Raw genomic sequence first — 27,968 nt, 5'->3', positions numbered from 1 at the left:
TTTTCTCGTCCCATTTTTTGAATAAAAAATAGTATTTACAGAAATATATAACCGTAGCCCCGAGACTGTTGTAAAGCGTTAAACACAATCAGGAAATATTGGATTTAGATGCTAACGGTACCCCATCTCACCACACCAGTACTGAAACCAAAGATAGAGGCAAAGGTTTCTTATAGAGAAACGCGTATATAAACTGTATTGGATCATACAGGTAAACAAGCCTGGGTTTGTTTTACAGAACAAAACAGTACCAGTACTTATACTGCAATCTGATTTTAAGTAACGGATTAACATGTCGACGCGTCTGTCGACCCGAATGTCGAGCAGCAGTCTTGGTCGATCAAAGAGCATGTGGAGTTTGGCCTTCGATGAAAGAAGTTGGAATTTGCCATCTTTGAATGCCACTGCTGATAAGGTGTGTATGTTTTTTTTTATAAATTTTGTTAATTAAGTTGATATATTAGATGCATTTGCTTATTAATGTGGTTCATATTTGTTTGGCTCTTTTTTATAATCAGTTCCGTACTTTTGTACTTTCGCTACAAAACGCTACAATTCTTAGTAGGGTGGGAAAGATGGGACACATTTTTATTACATTTTCTCGTCCCATTCGGCAGTAAACCGTATCCTCTCGACTCCCATTGTACGTTATTTATTGTTTAAAATACAATCCCGTTACTAAGGTGTCCCATCTTCCCCCACAGCAGTATACTTAAAACAAACCTAAATTTCACTAAAATTGGTAATTTAACAAAGTTAGCGAAAAACGAAAACTCGATTCACGAGAATCGAGAATTTACTATGGGGACTTCCCATGACGTAGAAAGTTAGTTTCATGGCTTTTGGTTCACCCAACCACCGTGAGGCAAACTAGACGGTGCGAAACAGCGGTTACTAGTTTTACAGCACCGACTCGGATACGCTTGTATGAAAAACAAATATATTGTCCTTGTTTAGTTCAATTGAAGGTACAATGGCATTTTTCAATACGTGTTTTATTTTTTTGGACACAATATAATTAATATTAAAATTGGATTTGTGATAGAACGAAATTAGGGTGTGACTTTTTTATTCGTACCACGCTAAAAATACCTTGAAAAAAATTTGCATAATAAGATTCCTAACAACAGTTAAAATTGAAGGCAAAATAATTAGCATACAAATAAATCGATAGCTGTTTTAGGCCAATTAAAATGCGATGAGAGCAAATCAGCTATATAGTTGAACAAACTTAATTAAATGAATGAATGAATGAATGAATGAATGAATAAATGAATGAATGAATGAATGAATGAATGAACAAATGAATGAATGAATGAATGAATGAATGAATGAATGAATGAATGAATGAATGAGTTACTTTATCCTCGCGTGGCCAGAAAACGACAATCGTTATAACACGGGTGTTCATACACCTCGCGCCAGCTTACGACTTACCATGTGTGTTACTTTGTGGGTGAGTTGACACTATTTGTTTTTCAAATATATATTTTGAACATGTTTATACAAGTTGTATAATATATTTTGTATACGGTAGGTTGTAAAAAGTTTTCATTATATGTCGTCCCATTTGGTAGCAAACAAAGAATTTCACAGAAATGTATAATCGTTTCGCCATGACTTTAACCTAGCGCTGTTAAACTTATGGAAATATGGGATATCGTTTGCTAATTGTTCTCGTCTTGCCCCAGAGTACTATACATAAAGTAGGATGGGGAATATGAGACAACTTTTCATTTTATTTTTTCCATTTGGTAGAAAACAAAGAACATTTAGAGAATTATAAAATCGTATCCTCACGACTCCCATGGACCGTTGTTAATTGTTTAAAACACAGTCAAGATGTTTTGATATTTTGTGCTAAAAGTATCGCGTCTTTCCCCATGGAACTATAAATAAATAAATAAATAAATAAATGAATAAATAAGGTAGAACAATAAATTGCTTCCAATTACGGCATACCCTTTGTTTCCGAAAGGAGTATTATAGGTGTAAAATGATACTGTTTATTTAGAAAACTAAGAATAACGTACATATGTGTTCAGCAATAAAACGGCTCACAAACAAGTGTAGTAGGCTACTTACTTTTCTATAAAACAGCTTTTCAATATTTTGTACTTTTTGTTAAACTTTCTCTAAAAAGGCAAAAGGCAAACAAAACAGATTGGTTGCAAAGTTTGATAATGAAACCTAAACTAATTAATTATGTTATGCGGTTTAAAATCAATGCGCGGTATGGTACAATGCATAATCAACCTTTAGTACTGTGAGATAAGACGGTCAGACCAATATTATTATCACATAATATTCTGTATTTCCTAATCATATTTTTAAGGTTTATCACCGATATTTTAAAATCGTGGGAATATAGTGGTTCAATTGTATAAATATTCTTTGTATACCCGAAAAATATGAATGAAACTTACTTCATCCTCGCGTGGCTGGAAAACGACAGTCGTTATTACACGGGTCTAACACCTGTGCCACGTACGAGTTGCCATGTATGTTACTTTGTGGGTAATTATTGAGAATGAAAACATTGACCATCTTACCCAACCTACTGTATAATGAATATTAATAGCTTCGACCTGTTTGTAGTTGGTGTTGTGTTTATGCAAACCCATATTTTTTAGAAAAGATAATGGTAAAAACAAAATCATCGCTAGGTGATGCTCGAAAGCAATACCACAAACTTGTATAGTTATCCAAATCCGGAGGGTGGAAGCAGAGCGCAGTGCTGTCTAAAATAAAATAAACGCCCCTGCTTGTAAGGTTGGCAAACCCCAAAGCGCAATTCGAACACGAAGTGAGCGTCGCGTTTCACAACACATATAGCAATACTAAACCTGCACAGGTGAAAATAAATTGAATTTAACCCAAAGATCAGGCTTCTAATACATAACCATATACCATGCAATATACCACACACCGTGGCTAAACAACAGTTCTTAAACATCTTCACCCAAACATTTAAACGTCACGATTTTGTCTGAAATGTTCGGGTCATCGACCACAGCTTTGATCAATAGGCGCTGAGTCGACATAGGTGTTTGCGTGTGCTTTAGAAACGAGAGAGAACTATGCGACCAGGCGGTTACCATGCGACGTTACGCTCTCACGCAATCGGTGATGTTTTATTGAAATGTTATGCTTTGGGGTAAGATGAGACACCTTTAGCACATAATATCTTGATCGTGACTTTACTAATTAAAAGTGAGGATACGGTTTTATAATTTTTAAAATCGTCTTTGTTTACTACCGATTGGGACAAGAAAAATGAAAGAAAATGTGTCCCATCTTTCCCCACCCTATTATATGTTACTTGCCAGTGTTTATCCTATTATACCCTTGTTATACCCATCCTATTATACCATTACTCTCATTGAAGAAGCATACTGGAGTTGGTCGTATTATTCTCAGTATGCAATGTAATACCAAGGAATATACCTTGTGTTCCTGTGATGCATATTTGGTAATCAACGCTGGTCAAAATTACGTCAGATTGCGATTGAGTGGCTTAACGAGGTCATGTTGATACGTAGAAAGGCGGCGGAAATTAGGAATAATAAGATGAAAGCAATAACTAGTTGGCTCGATTAATAGCCGGCCAATTACCACCAATATACCACTCGAATCTCCATTTGAAAGAAAGCAGCGCCGATATGGCTACGTTTGGGCACTTCACCGGCTCGTAAACTTACTCTAAAGACACTTGCGGGAACGTGAAAAAGAATTACGCTTCTCCAAGACGGTTCCCACGCCAAAAATAGCCCAACCTTGCCATCTGAAGCAAACCCGGAGATGTCCCATATGATCTTGTGTATGTACGCCTTGTCAACAACTGGATTGCAGCGATGCGAAACCCTATTATGTTCGATTTCATTGAACCACACAACACCATGTGTTGGTATGGTATGTCTCGCTGAACGAGCAAGCCGCCTCAACTTTTTACATTGTCTTAGCCGATGCCGTATCAAAGCGGTCACCGAAATATGAATCGTGTTGCCCATTAGGGCCTTGTCGTGCAGTGTATCAACTTTCCGGTTCTTTTACAAGCAAGGATAAGGCTTACGTCGGTTTAACTACAGAAACTAGATACGAAAATCAAATACTAGATTAAGGTCCTTTCAGGACAGCTGCGTGGCCATGAATCACGGTTTTGTTTAGGTGTCCTATATGAGGAATACGTGTTCGTTACCAGCAGTTTGTTTTGCTACGTCAAACTCTCGAGGTTAGAAAGCGAGGCAAGACTTTTTGAGGTCAAGCAGAGAAAAAGTAATCTGCCAATCTTTTGGTTCTTACATATTTTCTTTGTCTCGGAGGCGCTCTTAATACGGATAGGGATATATGGATGAGATAATAGAATTAAGTTCCATAGTTTTGAGAAGTTTGATGACGACATAAAAGGGAGTGTGTAAGAGTCACGCCATCATTATGCGAATTATAATTAAACGATTGCGTAATCTGTGTATAGTGGCCTGACTTCGTATCTTAAAACATGATTGAGCGTTGTAGAAACATTGTATAGTATAGCCTATTACGTAATGTCTATGCTGAGATCGTAAATGTAAGAAATCTAGCGAGATTGATTGCTTCGGAAAATGTAGTTTTCGGTATTAATCTTATAACGTCATAGCAAGGCTTTTTTAAATATAGCGTCAATGTAACTTCAATGTCAAATTGATGGATTTGTCTCATTGTGTTGCCATACAAAGTGTACAATATTATAGTGTTTTGTTTTGGAATAAAAGCTTCTAGTTATTTGAGCCGGAGAGTTTTACAGTGACAACTGAATATAAGTATCCCTTTACTCGCCCCGTGTTTTCGAGCGAGAATGATCCGTGTACGTTCCGGGGGAGTCCCCCCTTAACAAAGTGTGGCAAAGGTCATGTTTTGTATGCTAACACTACAGCCTGATGGCCGAACACAAAAGCTAATATATCAGCGACTTAAAGTAATTCGCTGACTGAATTTCGTACGCAATGCCCTCTGTTTAAAAGTTGCATTGGTTTTGTTGTTATAATAAATGCTTCGTAAATACGTATAAATAGGTTATTTTAGTTCGTTTATATTCTGTGCGTTTGCTTCTTGCACTTATACAGCATATCATTACCGCTGTCAAGGCTTGTAAAATTGCTAGCTCCCTGGGCAAAGCGGAACGCCGTTGGTTTATTTTCTATACAGAAATTCCAAAGCGCCAGCTGGAGCGGTATATTCAAGCCATTGTTGTTGGTCGGCGTTTGTATGGACGCCTCTATTTTCAGTGCAAACCAGTATTCGTGCGCAAATAATTGAGTCGGTTATTGGACCATCCGATTTGAATGGTTAGCTTGGTCGAATTTGTTGATATGCGGTTCACGTCCACTGTGTTTGAGATACGTCGGCTGTTAATGTTGATTTTCGAAATTGACATAAGGATTGGAATTTGACAAGACGAGTTGATCGATGCGACTTAACATTTTTTAAGTCATATTGAAAAGTTAAAGGACGCCATATTTGAAAATTGCTTTCTTCTACTGTGTTAGGTGGTAGCTTAAAGCAAGAGCAGAATTAATATTATATTTGTGATCGATGCAATTACCAACTGGAGCTAATTAGGTCAATTTTGTACCGTATTCTAACGCAGTAAGCATCGACCATTTGGATTACCTAAATTAAGCGCTTTCGACTACCGGCAGGCGACGAGATAATCGTACATTATGACGAACACGCGGAAGATAAACTAGTCCGCAATCTGCTTGGAATAATCCACGCAGTACTGTCAAGCCTGCGGGTCATTTAACTGTTCTGTTTGCCTGACCGAGTTTGAGGCTACGAATCGTGTCCGACTGAAGCTCCGACATATGTTTGTTCGCATTGCAATTACACGAGTCGCCCGTCGTCGGGCTCGCCAGTCTTCATTGGAATTTCGCTTCCCGGCGTGAATTACTCGCGGCAATAAACATATATCAAACCGCTGTCGTCTCGCGGTCATTCGGAAGCGACCGAGGCAGGGTCAGCTGGTCGGACCAGAGCAATGTGAGGTTAGCTAGGTTTAACCGGGCAGGCAGGGATCGAGTTTTGTTTTTCTTCTGTATACACCAACAGTACCTGGCGCCGGTAGTGCCGGTGTTTTTGAACCGAACGTTTAGAAACCGCAATTCGATTGCAAGCGAGGCTTGTTCGGAAGTAGTACAACTCATAACGTTGGAGTATTGCCTATCAGAACGTGCGTTTGGAGACTTGCAGCCTGTTTGTAGTATTTTGCAGATACTATCTTGATTCGCGTTAAATGACGGTTATTGTGGTTTCCATTACGTCATAATGTGTGCATGGGTCACGTTATTAAGCACAAAAAGTAGATTACGTAATTTTTCGAAAATGAAGGTAATGGAATGCAATTCTCCTGATTGACGCCCACCACCATACAAAGCGAAACATTGATTTATTTCGCCATCTGCTTTCAATTAAATTTTGCAACCAAGGTACTCGTAATCTACATCTGTCGTGACGTTGAAGAAACGTGAACTTTGTCGAGAGACAGTTGCGTGTGGTTGAAAAGCAGCGAACCGCCACAAACTTAATACACCTCCGGGTTGTTTGGCCTCTTTTGCGGCCACATAACCACCGGTGCGTTTTATTTGCGCCACGTAGTTCAAATTCAAGGCCATTTCAGTATTTAGAAGCCTAACTATCGCTGGATCTTACAGGATACCACCCGTATTTCGTTTCGCTTTATTAAGATGTGTGGGTGTGGTAAACGTATACACGCCCACCTTTATACAGCATTACGCTACCGTATCCGTACTAAGAAAAGACTTGACGATTCGGAAGGTGTGGTTTAGTATTGTATAGATTCTTAAAACAGAACATTTGTAGTTGTCATGTGCTCACGTAAATGGAACTCGGTAGACAATTAAAGGCTTCTATAGCCAGATCACCGTAAAGGTAAATCCGTTTAAAATTCCGGTGTACCATGTCAATCTATGCGATTCAAAGCGGTTTAAATTATAAGTTGAACATGTAACGCGTTTGCCCATTGGTATTTGTATATTTAAAGCTTTACTATTGCTGGCAGAACGTTTTCAGTGTTCGCAATCTAGGCTGTGTTTAAACGAGCACAGATAACGCAGTCAGCATTCGTAAAGAGACAGAACAGACGAGGCCAGACAGAAAATGCGTCATACGAATATTTTTCAGGCTCACCGGTTTTTACATTCAATAGGAAGACGAACTTGTAACTTTTCTGTCTGTAATCGTTCCAATTAGCGCCCCAGGGATAAGCTAGTCACCTGGAAGTCGCTCACGCGTATTTATGTTCATTGTTACGTAACAATGGAAATAGAGCGTCGACTTTTCCACTTCACCGGAAACGATGTTGCCAAAAAAAGTCCGAATATAGACGCCAAAAATATACTTGCGACGTTTTGAACATTACTCTGTAAAGCTAGACGATAGTAAGATATGTATTCTTTACCCATGTAAAACAACAATAATACTGTTTACGCATCTAGACGGCAGTAAGCGCGTTTGACGTCAGTCAGTAAAACAGATCGACAACCAGTACATATATATTTATTTATCGGATTATCGATTTTTTCTTATACATTTAAGTATAGTGTATTTTTTTCACTCGCAACTGTAATGACAAACAGATTACAGCCAAGAGCAAGATTTAGCTTTAGCGTCAAGTCAAGAAAATACATTGAAACATGTCACGTTTTTGCATGGTTAGCTTAAAAAAACTAAGACGCAGTCTAAAAAGTTGTGTGGAATACCCCACCAGCAAAGAATGCAGAGTTTGGTATTTAGAAAAACAAGTAACATTATCGTGTCTGTGTTTTTTAAATGCGACGGTCAGGTTAGTTATATTAATGCAAGTATTCTAAATAGTATAAGTTACAGTCAAGGCTTGATGTTTTTAAAACTACTGTTTCGTGTTTTGTATTAAACCTATCAATTTGCAGATTTTGTTAAACTAGAGTGTGTTACACTTCATACTGCTCCGCAGTGAGGTTCAAGGAATACACTTGTATATTACTATGGTTTACGAACGAAACCCCAATAATAATGTTCCACAAGTGGCACCGAAGCCTGCAATGCGGAGTGCGCTGGGAATTCGTCAATCTCGGTCGCACTCTCTGCCGACTTGCGACAAAAACTTGCTCAATGTCAAACTGCAAGTTCGGAGAGGCAGCGCAGTGCAGCAATCTATAGCTGAAGAGACCAACCAAAGGAGCACCTGCGACTCGCTGGTACCAATTTCGATACTAGACGAGGATATTTCGAGTACAACCAACCCCACTGTTTCGTTGTTCTCGCGTGAGCGCACAGTGGTCAGCGACAAATACCCCTCACAAAGAAGACCAAGTCAACGTACAGAAAACACTACGAAGCCGTACAATCAAACAGATTTGCCAATAAAAGCCGTCGCTCCCTCCGAATTACGTCACAAACCCGCGGTTATGACGCAAGACACCTCAATTGTAAGGTACCACGCGAGTCGGCGACACCAGGGCAAGAGGAAATCGTCGCAAGATTATCAGTCGAGCAAGGTGCTTTATTACTAGTCAACTTTAGGCAAACCGCGTGAACCCACACCACAGAGTACATCTAAAGTTAACTATGAATATTTAGGCAATCACTTCTTCGAAAAACATAAACATTTGTCGAGTAGTCTGAGGCTCTTTAGGACTTAGGTCACTAAAATCGCCGAGGTTTATATTTAGATTACATTACGCAATGACTCGGCACTTGCATAAATGATAGCTTCATTTTGGATAACGGGCCAAAAAGCTACAATATGGATTAATCTGTAATCGAATCCCTTTCGATTCTCGGAATGGAAAGTACACAGTTCTCTCCGTGCTCGCTCATAAAAAAGATACAGAGCGCGCCTCCGTGCTATGACGTATTTTGAGTAAAGCGAGTGTTTCACTTCGAGCGTTCATTAGACCGAACGCGATGCGTGCGCGGTTGTTGTCGAGGTAGCAGTGTGTTGTTTACCTCAGGAGTTCAAATCTCTGGAGAATGGCACCGTTTTAAAAACTCTAAATTAGCATGTGTTGACAGGGCATTGGAATGTAAAGATAATTACGCAGTCGTAAAAGAATTTCTTCTACCCCAAATTACGTATCTGACAAAATATATCGTGATGTGATACAGCGGTATAACAGTGCCGAGTGCTTGTATTATATTGCCTTCTTTAGTGCTGTTCGTTTAGTCAGAATTTATTCATTTAGCAGCTGCAGTCGTATAGGGTTTTCTGTCTCATCTTAATTTAAAAATAACTGAACAAAATTAGCATGAGAGAACCACCTCCAAGAAAGGTATACGGATTATTTTAAACAAAAAAATATATTGTGTAACAGTAACAACAGAATAGAAGTTCAAAGCGTTCATTTCATTGATCAAGAAATGTATTTGTACAGGCGAAACTCACCCAACTGCTCAAGACCACTCAACTTGAACAACTTTCGAAACTACAGAACAAACATCAGCAGGAATGTGAATTGCTGGATGATATTAGGTGTGTGTTGGGATTATCATTGCATGTGCAATTGCTAAACAGTAATGGTAATTTGTAGTATATTTTTAGTCTTGTAGCTATAAGATTTTTAAGCGGTGCTAGTGGAGTCTTCCCCCTACCCTATTTGCTAACCACTAACCCCTTAACCCCTATAACCACTAACTACTAACCCCTATAACCACTCACCCCCTAACCATCAACCCTAACCACCAACCCCTAACACTTTCCACTAGCCTATTCTGCCATGTACCGGAAGATTCTTCACTAGTTCCTTTTAATCTAACTCTTTCATATTTGCAGAAATTTTGGGAAACAGAGATCTCAGTTAGACAAAGATTATGGACAGGTAAATGACTACAATATTTAAAAAAATATTTGTTTGTAATGTGGTAACATCATGGTTATGTATATGTTATTCCTGAAAAATTAATCATTTAGTATTTCTGAAGTTGTTTAACAAGAAATTGATATAAATTTCTGTAAAGCTTTCAACATTTATTATTACAGCTATCGACCTATGTGTGTTAGTGTGTATGGGATTTTTAAGTTTCAGTTTTTGTCATAGTGTGCCCTTTTAATAAACCACATTCATTAAAATTGCAACAGGCACTGCAGAAATTAGTTGTACAGTACCAAAAGAGGGAATCCACACCATCAGTTGAAACAGAAGATACAGAAAAAAAGTAAAACTTGTTTGTTTATTATTTTCATGCTTTCTTTGTTGTTTTTGTTGTTTTTCTTTATAGTAGCCAACAGCTGTGCCGTTTATACACTTTTGTTTTATATATATGTGGTAAACTCAAAATTGAATTACCGACAGTAGTTTCTAGTTTGAAGTGTATATGCTTAGATTTGCCTTTCAAGTATATTTTATGTGCATTCCGATAATAGCTGGTCGACTGCATGTAGATAAAATATTATGCTTAAACTATCGTGATTTTAGTCAAGTAGGAGAGCACAAGCCAGTTATCTCTGCCCTACAGTAAGTACTTTGCATTCAAGCTGTAGTTAGTGAAAGTAGTTTGTTAGTTGGTGTCCAAGTTGACATTTTGCCGGTTTTTGTGTGTTTTTAATTTACACCTAATTGTGTTTTCACTAAAATATTGAGCATGTGTGTGTTTTTGATACTGTATGCTCACTTTATTTTGAATGCAAATACCTAAACTCAAATAAATCGATCACTTTAATTACAAGTACCATACGCGTACCCTGCCTGGTGAGGATATAATTGAATAATTTGTCATCCATTTTAATGTAAATTTCATTTCATTCCACCACTAACTACTAACAAAGTGTGAAATATTTTTTTGTGTGTTAGGCTATTTAATATTTGTGTTTGAATGTGTGATAGTAATAGTTTAAACTTACATAGTAATATCATTAAGATGCTGTATATACTGTACCAACGAGGTTCAAAAGTCAATCAACTGAAACATTCAATAACATGTTATCAAGCATAATGTTTCACGTTTATCGACCTTGCTTGGTTAAATATTTACTCAGTTGCTTTTCTAAGAGCTAGATATCTGGAATTTGCTCTTAAAATTTATAGGGCTGGCTGGAAGGCTCATCAACTATTAATGAACCATTCTGAGAAATGCACACAGTTGCCAGTACCAGTACGCAACTAAGGCAACTTATATTGAATTTTTTGCCCATTTGCTGTTAATGTGTATTAGAAACTTGGGAATAAAAAAAAATAGTTTAGGCTCCATATTTAGTCTTAAGTATGAATGTTTTGTGAAGCAATGGAGGGATCCATTTAAATGACGCGTCTGTTGTTACCACTGTTTCCTGTTCACTGTAATATGAACTATAGCAAAACGAATACACTGAGAGTCTGCGACCTGCGTAATTGTGGGGCTTAAATTCTTATGGATATTCTTCAAATTTTGTATCCTTACTTAGAACTGTCCAAGTTGTGTGGAAATCTGTGCTTGAAGCCACGGATAAAGCAGGCCAAGCACGTATTGCTGCTTCAGAATATTATAAGAACAATATTTACGAAGCTGCAAAAAATTGCAAGGCTCAAAAGGATGTGCATCTTAAAAAGGTAGGTTGTTTGGCAAGGAATGTCAACCTTATTTCTTCATTCACGGTTGTTATGTTGCATAGTGATTAATATGTGTATTGTTTTCTTCATTAAATAGTGCCAGGACCTTTTAAACAACTTGCAAAATGAAATTACTGAGACGGTTAAGGAGCTGACGAAAGCAAAGAAGAAATATTACGATCTGGAACAAGTTTCACAAAATGCTAGCGATAAATATCAAGAGGTTAATGACAGGTTTGTTAACCTATTCTGAGCATAAACAGGTTTTATAAACATCTTGAAACAAATTTAAAACTGGTGCTTTTGTTTAAGGTTAAGGAAGAATCAAACAAGTTTGTTCAAGTCGAAAGCTGGATTAGAAAAAGCATTTCAAAAGGTAAAATTAAAAGTTTTATTTTTCTTTTTGACATGGCTGATTTATACAGTATTCCATTTCGGAAATTAGTAAATGAAAAACCAATAATAAGCGTTCATTTATTAATTTGCTCCTGAAAAGGATAATAATTTTAATTTATTGCGGTGCATTGTTAAAACCAGTTCTTGGGTTATAACACAAAGGTTCATTGTTTTGTAATCACGTTGTCTGTTCTGAATTGGAGGTAAGACTCCATAAATTGGTGGCTTGTGTGAAGGTTCAGTTCAGCCAACCGAAAAGTCTCAATTGTTAGTCTGATTTTAGACCAGAAGTATTTATACGAGAGGAGCGCATGTAAAAAGCGAAAAACCTTGTGGTATCTCGATTCCAAGCAAACACGTGATGCGTAAATCAGCAGTGGTTGTAATAACAACAGTTAAATCCACATTTTATTCTAAATTCGATGCAAAATCAATATAAATTTAACAATTTTTTTCGCTGTGAATTAAAATTATATTTTAGTTTCACATCAGTTTTAACTGTAAATTTGTAGATGGGCTACTGAAAGTTTCCCGATTTATTTAATTAATAATTATAGTCTGATATCAGCCGTATTTAACCTTACTTGGCACGACTTCCAACAGTCTCATACTCACAAGCTGCTAATAAAGACGGTTTAAAAATAGCTCTTATTGCTTGTCGAGGGGCTCTAATTCAGTGTAATAAAATGCAGTCGTGACATGCTTAAATTAAGACTAGCTCGTCAAAACTACTGTTGGTATGATGAGTCAAACACACGCACCATGTATGTTCACGCATTACTCTCGCTACATTTCTCTCTGGCTGTTTACAGGGAAAATCACAACACAATGATGTCATTGTCATGAGTTTTCAATTACTGGTTTAGTGCTTGAGTATTACAGGAAAATTTTCTAGACATACATTTTTCCTATTCTTTTCCAAGAATACTTCAGTCTTGTTTCATTAACCATATTTTTACGGCTTATCCTTAGTAAAGTTGACGTAATTTGTGTTTCATCTAGCATGGTTGGGGATTTTTTTTCGTATTACTAAAGTTTTAGGAATGTGAGAGTGAATAGTGTAAGGGAAACTTTATGCTATTTGTAACTACATAAGCAATATTGTTTTAGATTCATTGTTATTTTGCTTTAGTAAACTTTTTACCTACTTTGACCTTTTAGAATATATTGTTATATCAGTTAAATTCTGTCTCAATTTTCAGCTGCAGCAAAAATGTGACGAAAGTAGCAAAAGCTCAACCGTAGCAAGAAATGAATACTTGTTAATGCTGGCTGCTGCTAACTGCCATCAGAAGAGATATTATGAGACAGACATGCCTGAAGCTATGCGGGTATGCTTATTGCTTATCGCATGCTATTAATCTTCCATTACACTGATATATAATTATGTAAACATGGTATGCATGCACATGTGGGGTCGAGATTGTGTTATTTTGTTTACATTTAAAGCAATGCAAATTTACTCTGTAGATACTGGATGGCAATTTATTCGCAAAATTTCAAGATTATCTTGGCTTGCTGTGTAAGTTTGAGCTGCAAGCTTGTACAGCGTCACAAGAAGCACACACGCACGCACTACATGATGCCGGCAAGGTAAGATGCAATGCCATGGTACACAAACATTGTTAGTATGTATTGTGAGTGCAGTATTTAAGAAGACTGGCCTTGTGAACAAAAATTAATCAAAATTAGTTTGTAACAGTATTCAATTTTATTTGGTAAGGTCTCATAAAGCTTACCGTTAGACCTGTAATTTAGGCCAATGTTTCCCATTACCAACTACATTATGAAGTATACATACTGGTCACAAATGTACTTCATGTAAAATAAGAAATAATAAAACCTTTGTTTACTAATGATAACATATTATTCAAATTTTGTAACCCAATTACAACTTTTTTCAAAAAATGTAAGTTTTTTAAGTCATATCTTTGTTATCAAATATATAATATATACTTTTTTAAAAAAGTTTTTCAAATCATAACTTTGTAACCAAATTTCCACTTTTGAAAAAATATTGTAACATTGTGGTTTATGCAGATTTCACGTGAATACAACATCCGATGTTTCTTGCATGAAAACCCTGTGTTTGAATGGGGTCCCCGTTACGAGTTTGAGCCATGTGGCAATGATGAAGTTGGCCCCAAACTGACCCCAGAACAACCTGGGGAAGACAACTCCCTGAACAGGGAAGCTAGAAAGTAAGTGAATGGCTTAGATGCTTTTTTCTGTTTTTTTTTTAGCTTGTTTTTGTGTTTTGGTGGATGCTTTTTATGTAAGGTCCTTTGCGTATAATGTGTTGGTCAAATTAATAAGATTTGCATGGATACAAATTTATTTCTTTTTTTTATTGTCATTGCAAAGATAGTACTGAGTTCTAAATCAACTAGATTTAAGAACTTTATGGTTGTTATTTATTTTTACTGTTAATTGAGCTATGCTATTTCCCCAAATTAAAATTTGATTTTTATTTAAAAAAAAAGTAAAATGTTAAAATAAAATACAAAAATTTAAACTGTTATATATCAAAACATATTTATTACATACATTATTCTAAATGCTTATTTCGTTCAATCATATAAATATATGCTTTATTTCAACCATTTCTAGATGGACAACAAGGGTTGTACGCGACGAGAGAAATTTACAAAGACTCAACAAAATCAAACAAGGATTAGAAAGCTTATCACAAAAATATGCAGAGGTTAGTTAGTTATGTTTCATGTTACAATGTGAAACCTGTTTTTAATCAATAGTTGTAATTATTACTAATTTTCCCTGTTTATTTAAATAATTTAAGTTTTTTATCATGTGAAAAATATTTAGCAAAGGTAATGGCACTTTGTTTGCCTCCCACCAACATATGGTGTATTAAGTATAATACATCAAGCCATTGTTTATACACACATTCTGTATTGAAAGCAGCGAAATATCTTTTGATTGATGTAAGTGTGCATAACAATGTAGCTCATTTGTGCAAAGAAAAAATGTTTATACTTTTATTTCCATATAGTTAGTTTGTTTTACTTAACTCTAATTACAACTTATGGTATTCAAATTTCATATTTGCATTTTGAATATGCAGTTGCTACTGCTTACACTCGTTATAATTTGTTGATTGTTAATGTTACCATGGATGTATATATGTATTACATTAGCTGAAAGTCATTAGTTGTTCCTGTGTATCATCATATAGCTTCCCATGACATTAGACTCGTAATGTGTTTTATCAAAGCTAATTGTAAAGACTATAGAGTATAGACCGTACGTAATATGTGTTTGTTGTTTATTTTAACCGGTGTATGTAAATTACTTAGTAATATGCAATGCTACATTGGTATTTATGTTGTCATCACTATGTAGTGGAGTGATTAACACATTCCTTGTGTGAGAGGTTTATTATGTGGAAACATGGAATGATATAAATATTTACACCATGTGATGAGTTTGTACCACTACAGTACTACACCATAGCAACCATGTGTGATATTATTAACTACCAACTAAAAATAGCCGGTCGCAGTTACTATTGGTTACCGCGTTTTTTAGTCGGCAAACTAAAATTTACTTGTGTTTTTTTTACAAATTTAGCTGGTCGATTAAATTTCTGTGGATTATTGTACTAATTTTAGAAGTTAGTTTTTTAGTCGGTCCGAGAATGCCACCCCCTAACAATGTATAAACAAATATACTGCTAAAGGAAATTAAGCCAATGATTGATAATCCAACCAGCAATAATAAAATCTCAATCCAAAATTTCATCATCAGCAATGGTTTTTTTGTTACTCTGATCCTAATGTTTTACCCAACAATAAAACAATAAAATGCTCTTACACCAAAATGTTAACCCTCAGCTTTACCCAACAATATTCCCACAGAGTCCTGAGTTAAACATTGAATCGGTAGCGCAGGAGACCGAAGTAAGGCTGGAGAAATGTAGAGAGGATTTACGTCGCACTGAAACCAACCATATTGGTGGGGAAGCGAGGTTACAACTTCTACGTGACGTCAATGTGAATGTTGACACCTGGCTTGAAAGTGCAAGGGCTCAGGTTGGTGTTTTATTTAAAGCAAATTTATAATTTCGTGTTGTAACTAAATGCAGTTACAGGATTTTTTTGAACGGTCTAATGATGTAATTGAAATGCTTTAGAAAAATCTGGAGTAACTTAATAGAAGTGAATTGTTTTAATGCACCAAATGTAGTTACAAATGTGGTGAGAAAGGCTAAGCAAGCTAAATTTTAGTCATAGTTTTCCAAGCCATGCCATGGTTTTCCCACCAAACAGTACACAGTATGATTGGTGACAATGACAAATTGGATCAATTTACTAATTGTTTGTAATTACTCAAGAAGTATCATAGTGAAAGGGCCCATTTAGCTGAATTTGATCATAGATGTATATAGGGATGCCTGGAGTGAAATGGTATGTTTGTCCTGGTGTTACGCGTAAAAGGTGTTAATTCAAAGCAAAGCCAAAGTGGGTTGCATTTACCACATTACTATGAGGTTTTACATTTTTGATTACTATGAGCGTAAAACAACATTTTAACAATCCTCTCTGGGCCCAGATTAACAAAAGATTCCGACATAACACACATGTCTTGCATTCCAGGCTGCTAAAGAAATGGAGCAATCGGTGACCACACCTGGTTTTTCAACGAAACGTTGCTCGCTGCACAACCGTACCTTACCCGACGATCATCACACAAATGGTGCTCACACGTCAGTGGGTGGGGACGAGAGTTTCTTTGACGAGGATTTTGTGGATGACGAGACATTTGATGAAGATGATCACGTAATGATGGTGGGGGAGAAGGATGACCTCTCTCTCCCATCCAGTGATCACAGCAGGAACTACCCTGTGACATGCACTGTGACTTATCCTTACCAGGTATGTGAACATTTTTTGATAGTGAATGTTTAAAGTGCGTAGGATGCACAATACACAATTTCGAATTCGTAAAATTTGAATCTTTTTATTTTCGTATCTAATTACAGAATTCGGTATTCTGTTTAATGAGGTCAACATTCCTTTTTTGATTACTTTATACCTCATGATCCAGTAAGACTACTATTGAAGTGTTAATAAACTGATTTATGTGGTTAAAAATGATATTGCTATTTGTAATATAAAAAAAAATAGGTAAGAAATAAAGTAGACTAGGATATCCTAGAATACTTAATTATTTGGTATGTGTATCTCTAGAAGTGCATTATGATATTTAAACTTTTAGAGTTCTGTGTAAATGTTAAGGCTGTTATGTAGGTTGAATGCTAAGTTCAAATATTTACTTAGCTTTCTTCTGTTTTCCCTTTACCACATCATAAGATAGTAACGAACTGTCACTGTTAAATTAAACAAGGTAGAATAGCTTATTACAAAAGGTAGAAACCCAAACTAATATTATTAACTGTTTTTTAGAGATTAAAAACACAGGTTTTGGTTACTATTCCACAAAAATACTTCTTTGTCAATATTTTTTTTGTTGTCTTTTTTTGCCTAGTATTTTTTTACTTTTTTCAATGTCAGCCTTGCACTTTAATAGCAAAAGTTATAATTTTAAGCAAAGCTATATTTTGTTTTAGTTTTAATGTTGGTACAAGTTAAATGCAACTTGTGCAAATCATGTTTATTGTGCTAATAACAACATTCAACTGTATATTTTGAATATCTCTTGCTCCAGGAAACATATTTGAATAGGCCTACCTGTTATGAATAAGTTTATGTGCAAAGCATTTGAATTTTTTAATCGAAATCAGAGTTACTTTTTTTTCCAAAATATTTTAAAAATATTTTTATTTTTTTTAGTTAACAGTGTTTAATTGACAGGCAACGAGAACAGATGAACTAACGATCACTGTTGGTGATCGAATCGAGGTCGTAGAGGATGGAGATCTAGACCAGTGGGTGAAAGCCAGAGATGCTTCCGGAAGAATGGGGTACATACCCGAGAATTATCTGGAATTCCCTGCTAACCCCGCCACCCCCCACCATCACTATGCACTGCCCCCTGGTGATTATAACGACACCCTTGGATCTTCATCTTCTGGATCAATAACCTCCGGGACTTCATCTCTTACCACCAACTCCTCCGGAAACGACAGGGAGGTGAGCCGCATCACTTCGGGAGGAGCCGCTCATCCTCCACCATCCGGAAGTAAGTGTTGTTGAGGATTTTTAATTGAAGATATTTTTAAATGATTTTTAGTTAGGAGTTATTTTAACTTGAAAATATTTAATCAACCTCTCATTTTTAGTTTAAAGTTTTTAACTTAACATTTATGATACCTAAGTTTTTGGTTGCTATTAAAGTTCTGCAGTGCTTAAATGGCATGTAGCACATGCATTATATCTCATGCTTCCTAAAAAAATTTTAAGATGCAACTCTTATGTAAAGCATCTTCATTGAATTTAAATTTAATAAACAAATTTCCGTATATGTTTAAATATAAAATTTAACACTTTTTGTTCAGATATTGCCATTGATAGATAATATTAGTCTTAATGTTGACATGCCCAGTTTAAAATTTCCAGTATCCGCGCTTACTTGATTTGTAACACTAAATGCCATAATCAACAAAAATATTAATTCATGATTTTCCAAACAGTTTGTCTGGCGAAAGCAATCTATGAATACGAGGCTTGCTCTGAGGAGGAGTTATCCTTCCCTGAGGGAGCAATTATCAGCATCATATCCAAGGATGACAATGGGATCGACGATGGATGGTGGAAAGGCGAACTTAACGGGAAAATCGGCGTTTTCCCGGGATTAGTCGTCGAAGACATGGGTTCATGTAATTCGAACGTGAAAGAACCTGCTTCTCCAGAAGTATGTAATCTAACGTATTATTATACAAATGTTATAAGAATTATATAATATACAATAACAATGTTGTAAAAACAGCACATGGAATATATTATACTACTGGTATAAAAACAGCACAATGTAAAAAAAACGCAATCGAATGTTATATATTATACCAATGTTAAGAACAGCATAATGTAATATAGTAGGATGGGAGAAGATGGGACACCTTTAGGACAAGATGTTTAAATATTATGATTGTTTTTTTAAACAATTAAGTTGAATTAACAACAGTCTATGGGAGTTGTGAGGATACGGTTTTATAATTCTTTGTTTACTACCGAATGGGACAAGAAAATAGAATGAAAAGGTGTCCTATCTTTCCCCACCCTACTTAAATTATACCAATGTTATAAAAACAGCAAAAAAGGCTGTGAGCAAGGCATACTGACTAACTAGTAAGCATTTAATGTTTGATTGACCAATTAGGAAATGGCAGTCAGTAAATTTTCAATTTTTACCAGGATTCCCCTACAAGTGAAATCCCCCCTAGTTTTCGGCCCCCTACCCCAAGTTCTTCACCCAGCCATTCTAGTAAAAATTTCCGGAGCAGCTCTCCAGATTCGGGAGTAAATACGCAGCGCCATTCACCCCTACCCCACGCTTCACTGGAGGTGCCAGATATAATACATGAACGAACAAATTCAGCTCCAGCATCTCCTATCTACACAAGTTTAAAACCTAAACCGGTATGTTGAGTTTTAACTTATTATTTTGCTAAGTTATTACTTCAAGCTCTACAATCATGGCTATAGTGCTGATTACATTTTGGTTGTCTACAAATAGTAAAAAAAGTCAGTTAAAAAAATTGCTGGTTATGTATGTGTAGGTAATAATTTTATTCATTATCATTTCTCTTTCAATTTCTTTTCTTATCAATTCCCTTTGTAGAATAATGGAAAATGGTAGCATCTGTCTGCTGTGTAACTGCCTTTATGGTTGAATGCTCATTGTAGTGGATAGCCCGTTCTGCTTAATTAGTTATCTGGTAATTTTTTTGAGGCACACAAGCTTAACTGTTTTATGAGTTTTTAATTTTTCTGAAGCCGTTCATCTAAAATGTTTTATGGGGCCTGTATAATACAGACATAAGTTATAAGTTTTGTTTTATGTTTTACCAGAATCGTTCTGCGCCAGCTCCACCAAAGCGCCCAGTTTCATTTATACGAACAAATAATAGATAAATACAAAAGAGAGGTTGTTGGTTGTGAAAACCGTAGGCTCTTTATATTCTATGAGAGGCAATTGTTAGCATTGACCCGTAAACAAAAGTTACAACTTCGTGTTGAACCTGGTGCTTGAATGAGAGAGATTTGCACAAATGTATGGAATGTACAAGATCATGTTATGACTCAGGAATAGAGGATGCAGTTATCAAACACAAGTCAAATATTGGTGGATGAAGTCACTTAAACACTGCAGTCACTTTTGTAAGAAATCAGCTTTTTAAAAGAAATCGTCTTTTTTAAACTGTTTATCCGCAGTGTGCGTTTTGTTTGTATTGTCCTTTACTTCTAATCAAGTTCATTTTATTTCAGCAGGTCTGGAGTAATTTGCAAGCATTTGTTGTCAATTTACTTGTCTTTATTTGTCACATGATGTAATTTATTGTCATTTCTTATTCCATTGCCGCGGTTGTGTACAAATTATGAAATAAACTTGAAATCGTAACAGCAGAAAAAGTCTTTGCTGAAAACAGAAAACAGAGTAAAAAAATTGTACGCAATAAAAACAGCGCTCGTATTCGTAACATGATGTGAACAAAACGAAGTTGTACAAACTATACACGTCTCATGATAAGGACCATATGTACAGAAGCGATTTCATTGGAAAGTTTCAAAGTATGGCAGTTATGAAGTTCAAACATTTACAGCTCTGTACACGCATGACATATCTCGATCGCCAAAACCTTGTGCTTTGCTCCTTTTGTACAACTGTGCAAAGAAATAACAAGTCTTAGGATAGAATTTTTATGAGAACAATATAATCCAGTAGCAATTCATGTACTTAACCTTAAGTAATCATTTCTTAACTTGTGATTTACTGTTTAATATTTTTATAAAAGTCGCATTTAAACCCTTGAAAAGCTGCATTAAAAAGATTAGCCCTAAGAAATAACACATCTTATGGTGGATAGCAATTTTTAAGAAACAGTAAACCAGTAAGCAATTTTAACTCTTTAATTATTTTAACTCTTTAATTATCATTTTTGAACTTATGATTTCCTAGGCAACACTGTTACAAGACCACATTTAAGCCTTGAAAAGCTACATTGATAAGAATAGCCCTATTATACAATTTATAATAAGTCTGAGTTTGTGTACAATAAAAAAAAAATTTTGAAACGTAAATGTTTTGAGCGGTGCCAGCCCTAGGCATGGTAATGTCATATAAGAACAAACTGCATACACTATAAACATAACTTACTTCATTAGCTGCTGATGCAACAGACAAAGGTTGCTCTAGTTTGTCTCCCATTTGAATGGCAAGTTTTAAATCCTTTTGTTGATGCTTCAGTGGAAAGTTGACTGGAAAATGACCCTGAAAAGAAAAAGATTTTGTGTATATATGTATGTTGTTTTGACATTAGTTTTTTTCAGTTAATGTTAATAGTATTTTGCTTTTTTCAGTTAATGTTAATAGTATTTTGCTATCTTGAGGCAGTGAGTATTTATTTCTAATATGTAGGCATGCACACATGTCAAGTAGCTATATACCTGACAGAAATTAGTCACCTTAACCAGAATATAAAATAGATCGTATAATATACATGTGCTTATATTTGAGTTTAGAAAGAAATCAAATTGTAGAACTAGTCTAGTACTAATACACAAAGAAATCAGTGTAGACTGTAGAGGATTGACCCAAATTTAGACCCAATCTTTAAAAAAAAACAATCACCTCAAGTATGGCGGTTCCTTTGCTTTTGACAAAAGGACAGGAAATGCTGCTCATATTGAGCACATCAAGCAGTGTATACTGGTCTAAACCGGCTTTTTCAGCAAGGGAAAGCCCTTCTGACAAGGATGCCATAAATGTTCCCATGAGCATATTAACAATGAGTTTGGTGTTTGCTCCAGTACCCAGTTCACCTGGTGGTAGATGTTACAAGTTAAAACAACTTTCACGAAAACATCATTTTTTTAACAGATTTATATACAAGATTTTTTGAAATGGAATTGAATTTTTTTTAATTAAAATTACATAAACTGAGGCAAAAAGTATGCATGATTTTTTTAGTGGAATAATTATTTTACTTTTGTAAACATCCTCTTTTTACACCTTCATTGAGCTATCTTAATTCCTATTATATTGAAAAATGATCATATATAGCTTTAAAACAAAGAAAAGTTATGGTAACTATGTATGTTATATTATTTAAAAAAAACTTGTAAAAAAAATTTTAGATTTTTTTTAAAAATTTTAGATTTTTTTTAATTTGATAACCAAACTACATTTTAATCTTTGATTACAACAATAAAGGTCAAATACAACAGAATCTTACCCAAAAAGAAAGTTTTTTTTCCCAAAGCTTCAAAACAAGAATAAGCATCCATGTATAATGACCTGTCACCAGCTGCAAGGATGACTAACTGACCTTGCTCAGCACCCTTCTTGTTACCGGACAGTGGTGCTTCAAGGAACCTACCTCCACGCATTGAGATAACCTGTATTTCATCAAAAAATGACTTTTATCGTATGAAGTTTTACAGTGGCGCAAATAGGATTTTTAAAGGGCAGAGGTAGTTCTGATTTTTTGATTGAATGTAACTTGCTTTATCTTCGCGTGGTCGGAAAACGACAGTAGTTTTAACATGCGTGTTAACATTGTTCTTATATGAGGTTTTAAGGTGGCGCAAATAGAAATTTTTAAAGGGCAGAGGGGGTTCTGATTTTCTATTTAAATATTATAATGTAACTTGCTTTATCTTCACGTGGTCGGAAATGACAGTCATTTTAACGTGTGTTTTAACACATCGGGCCAGCTTACAAGTTACCATGTATGTTACTCTGTAGGTGCCATTTACACTTTAGCGTTTTATATTTGTTTGTATAAAATACCATCACAACTACTACACAATGTTAGAAAAGTTTGAATTGGAGCAGTCGACCATAATAAAAGGCAAACTTAAATTTATTATTTAAAAAATTATAATTAAAATCCCCCCTCCGCCCTTTTATTTGCACTGACAGAAAATTACACTTGATGAGTGTTAAAAATAAAACTAAAAGTATGTTACATTATCTCTAAAAAATAATTATATACAGATGTACTATTTTCTTTATCAAAATTAATTTTTCTTTCCAATATTTACTCTAATCTAACCCTCAAGTATGCAATTTATATGTTACAATTACGAGCTATAATATTTGCTCAATCATTTATTAACAAAACATTTTACCTCAGCTATTTCTTTAATGGTCTCCGGATCAACAGTTGATAATTCAACATACCCTTTTCCTGAGCTTATGCCTTGTAATACTCCCTGGTTACCAAGAACCAACTGAAAACAAATGGTTAAAGTGTGCTTTGGAGAAATATAGTTCATGGTCTTTATATGATATTTCAAACTGTTAAAACGTTTTTGTTTTTTTCCATTTAACATGGAGTAATACACCTTATGATCTTTATGTGATATTTTAAAATGTTAAAGGGTGTTTTTTTACGTTAAAATTGAGAAATACAGTTCATGATCTATATATTATACTTAGAACAACCATATTAAAATAAAGGTGTACTAGGTTGGGATAAGTTGTTTATTTTTATTCTTTTTTATCCAATTTGGTCGTAAACAAAAATATATACAGAATTATATAACCTTGTACTCACAACTCTAAAAAAGAGAATTTTTAAAACCAAGTTTAAAAAGTATGTAGTGTTGAGTCCTGAAGGTTTCCATCTTACACCACAGTACTATTAGTCTATATAATATACAAAAGTTAAAACAAATTATTTGTAAAGACTTACGTCTCTAACAGCATCTGAGTCTGACACACATGAAAATATGATGTCACATTGCTGTACAACATCACATGGTGATGAACCTTCCTTTGCACCGAGCGCTACAAGCGACTTACACCTGGAAACACATATACCACATGTTAAATAAATTTTTAATATAGTTTTTTGTTTTAGTTTTAACTAATTAAAGCAAAGGACACATTTATTTCTTGATTTATTTTTGGCTTTTTTCTTGTTGGTTGTTTTTTGATTTTTTCTTGTTGATTATTTTCGGATTTTTCTTGCTGTTTGTTTTCGGATTTTTCTTGCTGTTTGTTTTTGTTGTTGTTTATTTTCAGATTTTTTTTGTTGCTTATTTTCAGATTTTTAAAGTTATTGTTTTGCTTAACCATATTTAAAACAGATATAGTAGTGCACCGTGTTATGATTAAAGATTGGATCATAAAAATTTAAAACATGTTCCCAAAAGCTAAGATTTTCTTATTGCCAGCAACTGAATTGTTAACTAAAGCATTAAATTAAACTGAAAGGTTGTACATACCCATTGCATTTACATAGTATCACTTCAAATGCAAAATATTGAATTAAAATCAAACTTACTTTGAAGGTTCTCTGTTCCACACTGTGACATCATGGCCTGTTCGGATCAAGTTTTGAGCCATCGGAACGCCCATTATTCCCAAGCCGAGGAAGCCAATTCTGGTGAATACAAACAATTATTAAAAATTTGCTGTTATAATGATATAGCTAAAACTGGATACTTGCTTTTTGTCAGTGGGGATGACGTCTTTAACAATTGGATTGGTTGTGCTGTCGGCATCTGCAGTTGAATCTGGGGAGAGTCGAGAACCACTTGGCGTTGTCTTTACCTTCGGAATCTACAACAAATAATAAGGTATGGGTGATTTAGTGTTCGAGAAAAATCGCAAATCAAATCTTGATTTTAACATTAAAAAAAAAAACGAAAATAGTCATGTCTGTTTTAATGTATTTTTAGAAACAGCTAACTTTAAATTTGTAAATTAAATTTTTTCAAACTAAAATAAGTAAAGGTCATTTTAATTTCAAACTAAAATAAGTAATTCTTGAAACTAAAAAGTATATTTAGAAATTGCAAAACATGATGAAAACAAAATCACATTTTGGGTAAATTAAACAAAATAAAACGAGTTAATTATAAACAATCCATTAAAAACAAAACCATTAGTTAGATTTCAGCGGCGAACAAAACTAAAATTTGGGGGGAAATCCAATTTTCTTTTTGTTTTTACCAATTTGAGCTGAGCCTCATGTAAAATGATTGGTTTTCATTTAGTAAAAATATATATTTTATAAGAAGAAATGGCAGCCTCTACTAAGCTCTCATGGCTATCAATGTTAAGTTTGTTTATTGCTGCATACATAACATGCCACATTAACATAATGACGCTAAAATATTCAAATTAGGTAGTTGACAGTTGCATCGTTTTTTTAAGCGTTTATTAATAGCTGATTTGCATTTATTCATGGGGTGGAATTTGATTTTACTTTTGAGTGCGACTATATTACAATGAATGTTACAATAACAATTATTAGCAAATTTGTATTGCTTAACTTGCAAAAGAAAATGAGATATTTTCAGCAAGGAAAAAGCTAATGCTAAAGAGAGAAATTTTGAGATATTTTTAGCAAGGCTAATTTCTCTAAGTTACAATTTCTCTACAACTGCAGGAATTATCGCAAACACAAGAAAAAGGAGGTTAGTGGGCAAACATGCCAATCACTACCTTGGTTGCGAGGGTGGTGGGGGAAGTCCGGGTTAGAAGGTAGTGAGACATGTTCTGATGCTTCAGTGTCAACTAGTTATAAAGCATGAATGTCAATACGTGGCTCGATTAATGTGTTAGGTGATTTATGATGGTATGCGTGTGGATAGTGGGTTGTATGTATTTAGTGGTATAAAGAAACTTAATAAAACAAAAAAGGTAAATAGCTTAATGCAATTTCAGTAACCAGAACTGGTGCTGTGGCAGTCAAAAAAGGAAAAATAAGTGTTTCAGAAATATAGTTCATTCACTGATTATAAAACTGAAAGCAATGCAAAATGTGTGTGTATTTGCCACAATCAAATATACAGTACTCGTACATACATCTTTACTATTTATATTATAGTGTATGTGCAAAACCTACAGTTAGCAGTGTATATGCACTTTCTCCACCATATATGCGAATGCACACAAATTTGACATTTGCAGCTCTTTCCGCTTAAAAGTGTAACAAACAATGAAAAACTGTAGGTAACAGGGAACTTAAGAACGATACCAATGTTACTCTCTATGTCACAAATCGCTTGAGGCATTCAAGTAATCTTTTAACTAACTTTACCTCTTCTCTGGTGGGAAGTGACTTTTTTGTTGATTTTCTTCTTTTTTTTGGAAGAGGAGCCGAATCGTCCTCCTATGTTATAAAATTCTTAGTCTTGTTTAATTGTACGGGCATTAAATAGAAACAATTCTTTTTAGAATTATATTATAGCCCATATATATATAGGCCACATTATTCTTCAGTTGTAAAATCAATTAAATTAAATAATTTTATCTTCTTACAATTGAGTTTCTTCTTCCATTCTTCGCTTTAACAGCAAGAGGAAGATCGTCACTTGCCTCCGATCCTGCATCCGATTCATCACTTGTGTCGGGAAGACCTGGAACCAAATCCACAGTTTGTAAACAAGTTAATTTAAATAATTTAATTTACAAATTTAAAGTTAGCAAATCCAGAGTTCAGTTGGTCGGACAATTAAAAACCACAAAATTAAACAAAAACAATACAAATAAATAAAGCAAATTTAAAGTAGTTAGAAAATCCATAGTTACATGCTAAGTTGGTCAGACATTTCAAATCCAAAATTAGGCAGATAAGCTACAATATAATTATAAGCAAATTTAATTGTTAGGCTTACACAATATTCTGTACATTTTGATGACAATATGAAACAACTTTCACCTTTTTCTCGGTTTTCCACTGCATGTTCTATCTTTTTTACAGCATCAACAAACATAACACGTTTACTACCATTTGAGTATTTTTCACGGTTTTCTTCAAACTTGTGAATCATGTCAACTTTAGTCCATGCACTGCAAATTTTTAGTATGTTGTGATTGTTAAAAAAAATGTGAGCAGAGCGTTTTTAAATTTTTTAAATTCTGTGCTAAAAGATTGGGTGTGGCTGGTTCCTGGTAACATTTTTAATTCTAGTGTTACAAATGTGGGAACAAACTTTACATAAAAACAATTATAATGCTAGTGTCATTGAATTACTAAAATTAGTAGGAAGTGTATATTTGCATTTTCATATCGCTTTTGGGTCATTTTACTTTTAAAAATATAACTTACAAATCTCCAGTGCCGTAAAATCGTACAAACAACATTTCGGACTTTTTGTTCGGCTTTTTCACATCTTTGTCTGGTTCTACAATCTGTTGAGTTCAATACAGTTTGTATTTTATTATTATAACAATTTGTTTTATAATATCGGACTTTATATACAATATCTTTTGTACATTTTACAGAGATTCGCTTGCTGTTAAATTATTTGATAAGAAATGAAAAAATAAAAAATCTTGGGGTGTACTTCTCAGTATCTGTAGTCTGCTGGAAGACATAAAGTTCAGCATAAAAAAAAGGAAAATAGAATATATTTAAAAAATACACATAAACAGTATTTACGTACCTTTCCTGGCCAGTATGGGTAACCTGTCATCTTTGCCCTGAAATTATAATAATTGTTAATTACTCATTGGGATTCCCAATAAGTAGTTCCTTGGGAATAAAACAATTACAGAAATTATACACAAAAAAGCCACATTCAAAACAATGCAATTATCAATAAACAAGAAGATATGTTTAAGTAATTTGCGAGTCACTTTTGCTACAAAAGTTGAACTAGTTTTACACATTTTTGAAAAGGAAGTTATTAAATAAAACAACTTACCAGACAAAATCTCCTATTTTAAGGTTGTCCATTTTGTTTTTCTGAAGTACTTAAGCTGAGAATTGGTAAAACCTTGAAGGTACTTCGTCAAAGAACTACAAATCACTCAATTTTTCAAAGTGAACAACTTTTTACAACAACACGAAGATGCACAAGCGAAAAATATCCCGCCACGCGTTTGAGTTGCCAAGCTACATGGCGCCAC

General features: G+C 34.7%; 2 protein-coding genes across 8 annotated transcripts; one reads left to right on the top strand and one right to left on the bottom strand.

Annotated features, from left to right (window-relative positions):
- The first annotated feature begins 223 nt into the window (after nucleotides 1-223).
- Nucleotides 224-21,920, top strand: LOC149740408 (F-BAR and double SH3 domains protein 2-like). Of its 6 annotated transcripts, none has more exons than XM_089871793.1 (18): nucleotides 224-415; nucleotides 9,411-9,508; nucleotides 9,809-9,854; nucleotides 10,115-10,191; nucleotides 10,452-10,490; nucleotides 11,417-11,561; nucleotides 11,659-11,795; nucleotides 11,874-11,937; nucleotides 13,160-13,288; nucleotides 13,428-13,550; nucleotides 13,998-14,158; nucleotides 14,568-14,661; nucleotides 15,836-16,009; nucleotides 16,574-16,852; nucleotides 17,792-18,119; nucleotides 18,571-18,791; nucleotides 19,292-19,516; nucleotides 19,949-21,920. In XM_089871793.1, the coding sequence occupies exons 1-18, from the start codon at nucleotides 293-295 to the stop codon at nucleotides 20,009-20,011; spliced, it is 2,526 nt and encodes an 841-aa protein (XP_089727919.1). In that variant the 5' UTR covers nucleotides 224-292; the 3' UTR covers nucleotides 20,012-21,920. The 6 variants fall into 6 exon arrangements, with proteins under 6 accessions (XP_089727919.1, XP_089727920.1, XP_089727917.1 ...); XM_089871791.1 differs by lacking the exon at nucleotides 224-415 and adding an exon at nucleotides 7,917-8,534; XM_089871795.1 differs by lacking the exon at nucleotides 224-415 and adding an exon at nucleotides 8,731-9,308.
- Nucleotides 20,390-27,965, bottom strand: LOC149740407 (uncharacterized). Of its 2 annotated transcripts, XM_089871806.1 has the most exons (15): nucleotides 27,764-27,965; nucleotides 27,503-27,539; nucleotides 27,166-27,248; nucleotides 26,776-26,906; nucleotides 26,376-26,473; nucleotides 26,155-26,226; nucleotides 25,557-25,628; nucleotides 24,556-24,668; nucleotides 24,391-24,489; nucleotides 23,797-23,908; nucleotides 23,231-23,332; nucleotides 22,333-22,495; nucleotides 21,729-21,919; nucleotides 21,255-21,368; nucleotides 20,390-20,761 (listed from the first exon to the last, which is right to left on the bottom strand). In XM_089871806.1, exons 1-15 carry the CDS (start codon nucleotides 27,793-27,795, stop codon nucleotides 20,687-20,689), a joined length of 1,494 nt encoding a protein of 497 aa, XP_089727932.1. In that variant the 5' UTR covers nucleotides 27,796-27,965; the 3' UTR covers nucleotides 20,390-20,686. The 2 variants fall into 2 exon arrangements, with proteins under 2 accessions (XP_089727932.1, XP_089727933.1); XM_089871807.1 differs by lacking the exon at nucleotides 25,557-25,628.
- Nucleotides 27,966-27,968: the final 3 nt, after the last annotated feature.

This window comes from Ciona robusta, chromosome 2 (assembly GCF_009617815.1).
Source record: "Ciona robusta chromosome 2, ASM961781v2".
In the NCBI taxonomy this organism is placed as follows: Eukaryota; Metazoa; Chordata; class Ascidiacea; order Phlebobranchia; family Cionidae; genus Ciona; species Ciona robusta.
Note: the sequence above shows the minus strand (reverse complement) of the source record. Positions and strands in the feature narration are given on the sequence as shown.